The sequence below is a fragment of the Penaeus monodon genome, chromosome 23, assembly GCF_015228065.2.
Source record: "Penaeus monodon isolate SGIC_2016 chromosome 23, NSTDA_Pmon_1, whole genome shotgun sequence".
Classification (NCBI taxonomy): Eukaryota; Metazoa; Arthropoda; class Malacostraca; order Decapoda; family Penaeidae; genus Penaeus; species Penaeus monodon.
Genome location: NC_051408.1, coordinates 15,443,510 through 15,445,597, shown reverse-complemented (window position 1 = coordinate 15,445,597; position 2,088 = coordinate 15,443,510). Strand labels below are relative to the sequence as shown.

At 34.2% G+C, this 2,088-nt stretch overlaps 1 protein-coding gene across 1 annotated transcript in view; it reads right to left on the bottom strand.

Moving 5' to 3' along the window:
• Positions 1 to 2,088, bottom strand: part of LOC119588147 (twitchin-like) — a gene marked incomplete in the record, with an annotated part of 124,648 nt that overhangs the window by 55,148 nt on the left and 67,412 nt on the right. Inside the window, 1 exon segment of the mRNA XM_037936853.1 lies at positions 1,079 to 1,108. Within this exon segment, the coding sequence (XP_037792781.1) occupies positions 1,079 to 1,108 (30 nt within the window).

Below are 2,088 nucleotides of genomic sequence, written 5' to 3'. Positions count from 1 at the left end.
TGAAATAGTAAGTGCATTAGTGTAATCTTTTATTCAAAAATTGGGTTTGTATATAAAAGCAAAAACAAAACGTTATACATCAAAAGACGTCAGCATAAATGCGTCATATCCCACACTGAACATCGGTTCCTCATGCAAGCGTTTTTTCTCGTAAAAATAGCCGTATCTATTGTCAGGTTCGATCAGTATCGTCGAGCATGCTTATAAGATTTACAAAATTATGAAAATAAAAATAATTTGCTTGTGCGTAGACTACAGAGCTACAAAAGGCAAAAGTAAAGTACAAAAAATATAAAAAAGTTATTGATCAAAATAGTTCTCACGCTATCTCTTCTACAGTGTTATATCAAGTTATATTAATGAAAATAGTTGGACGTACATATATTAAAACTAAGAGACACTATTTGATGATTTACGAATGTTGGTATTTTGATGAGAAGAAAAAAAATATGATGATTTAAAGAGAAGAGAATGTCATTAAGAAATATGATTTTCAGTTTATGTAAAATAATAAAGTCGTTCGTTTATTTAACGCACGGTACAAACTTCTTCTTATTTTGTTTTGTATTTTTTTTGGGGGGGAAAAGACGTTTTATTTAAACTCGCTCCATATTATTTAAAGTGAAAAAATCGTCTTGGCTGCTGGCCTGTTGATTTAAATCTTGCTGAAAAGAGTTTAAGATGTTTAATCGTCTGTTGCCATCTTCAGGGCGCCGCAGCGAGAGGAGTTGTGGACTTGTTTGCGGAAAAAATAGTAATAACTTGAAAACTAAAACTTAATGGGCTTCAAGTTAATAACTCTATAAACCAGGTGTAACCTTGACACATAGCAGCTATTACGAGGAATATATAGATAGCAATGATTGAATGAATGTCACTGACTAGAATTTGCACGCGAATTAACTACTGAAAACAATGCCCATAACAAGGCTTTCAAAAAAATGACCTGGCTAATTCCAGTCCCTCAAATCACTAATAATCTCGCTTGAGGCGCAGTGATGAGGCAACAGTCAAGGTCTATGTATAAGGTTGCGACTCAGGCCACAGCACTTGCAGTGGGTTAGTGTATACACAGTACCTGTTCGTTCCCAGATATGCGGATGTGATGCTGTTGGGAGAGGAAATAGAATGTAAGCAAAGTGAGTTTAGGAGCTCACTTAAAGATAGGCCTATCAGGAATTGGGATTTTTTTATCCTTTTTTTTATGAGGAGTAAGGATAAAGGTTTGACGGATGGGGAAATCTGGATCGTAAGAGGACTGGATTTTCTAAAATGGAACTCATTTTTTCCATGCTGATTCAAGACATTGTTTGAATCAGCTATTACTCTGAAGCCCAAAGAGAAGAATACAATAAAATCTATTCACCCAGTCAGTCACATCTGTAGCAGATTTTTTAAAAAGGATCTTACGAGTTCTAATTCTTTTATCTAAATCTCACTAACTCTTCTGCTACGAATACTGATCATGGGTCTTATTCTACATGCTACTGTCTATTATCCACATATTTAAAACCATCTCTCGTAGACTCTGATTGATCTTTTGATATTGTACAAACAGTCAAAGGTCTGAATTTGCAGATCTACAGTATGGACAATCAAAGCTATTTGTAAATAAATGGATAATAGTTTTTCTCTCGTTTCGCCTTCCTTGCTGTACACAGGGGCGGCCTTGGAGCAAAATGTATCGTAAAAAACACTACTCTGAGAAGACTTATTCTGTTTCCAAATCCTGCTCTTACAACAGTGTCATCGTTCTATTGCCTTTCAAAAAGAAAAATACTGCACAATGAAATCATAAAATCCTTTGGCTGAAATACTCAAAACCACTACATATAATTTCCAAAAATAGTATTTGGGATATAAAATCATGCTAAACCTATATTTGAAAAAAATATAAAATACTGAAAATAAAACAATCAACGAATAAATCAACTATGGAATACACTATAAAACAAAGCAATACTTAAGACACAAACAATATATCGCACCAGACAAAACAAATCGTCTGTAGAATGGCAACACAGAAACCACAGACCATTTTCTTCACCAAAACAAAACCTGAGGCACAAACACCGACTACGAATTCAT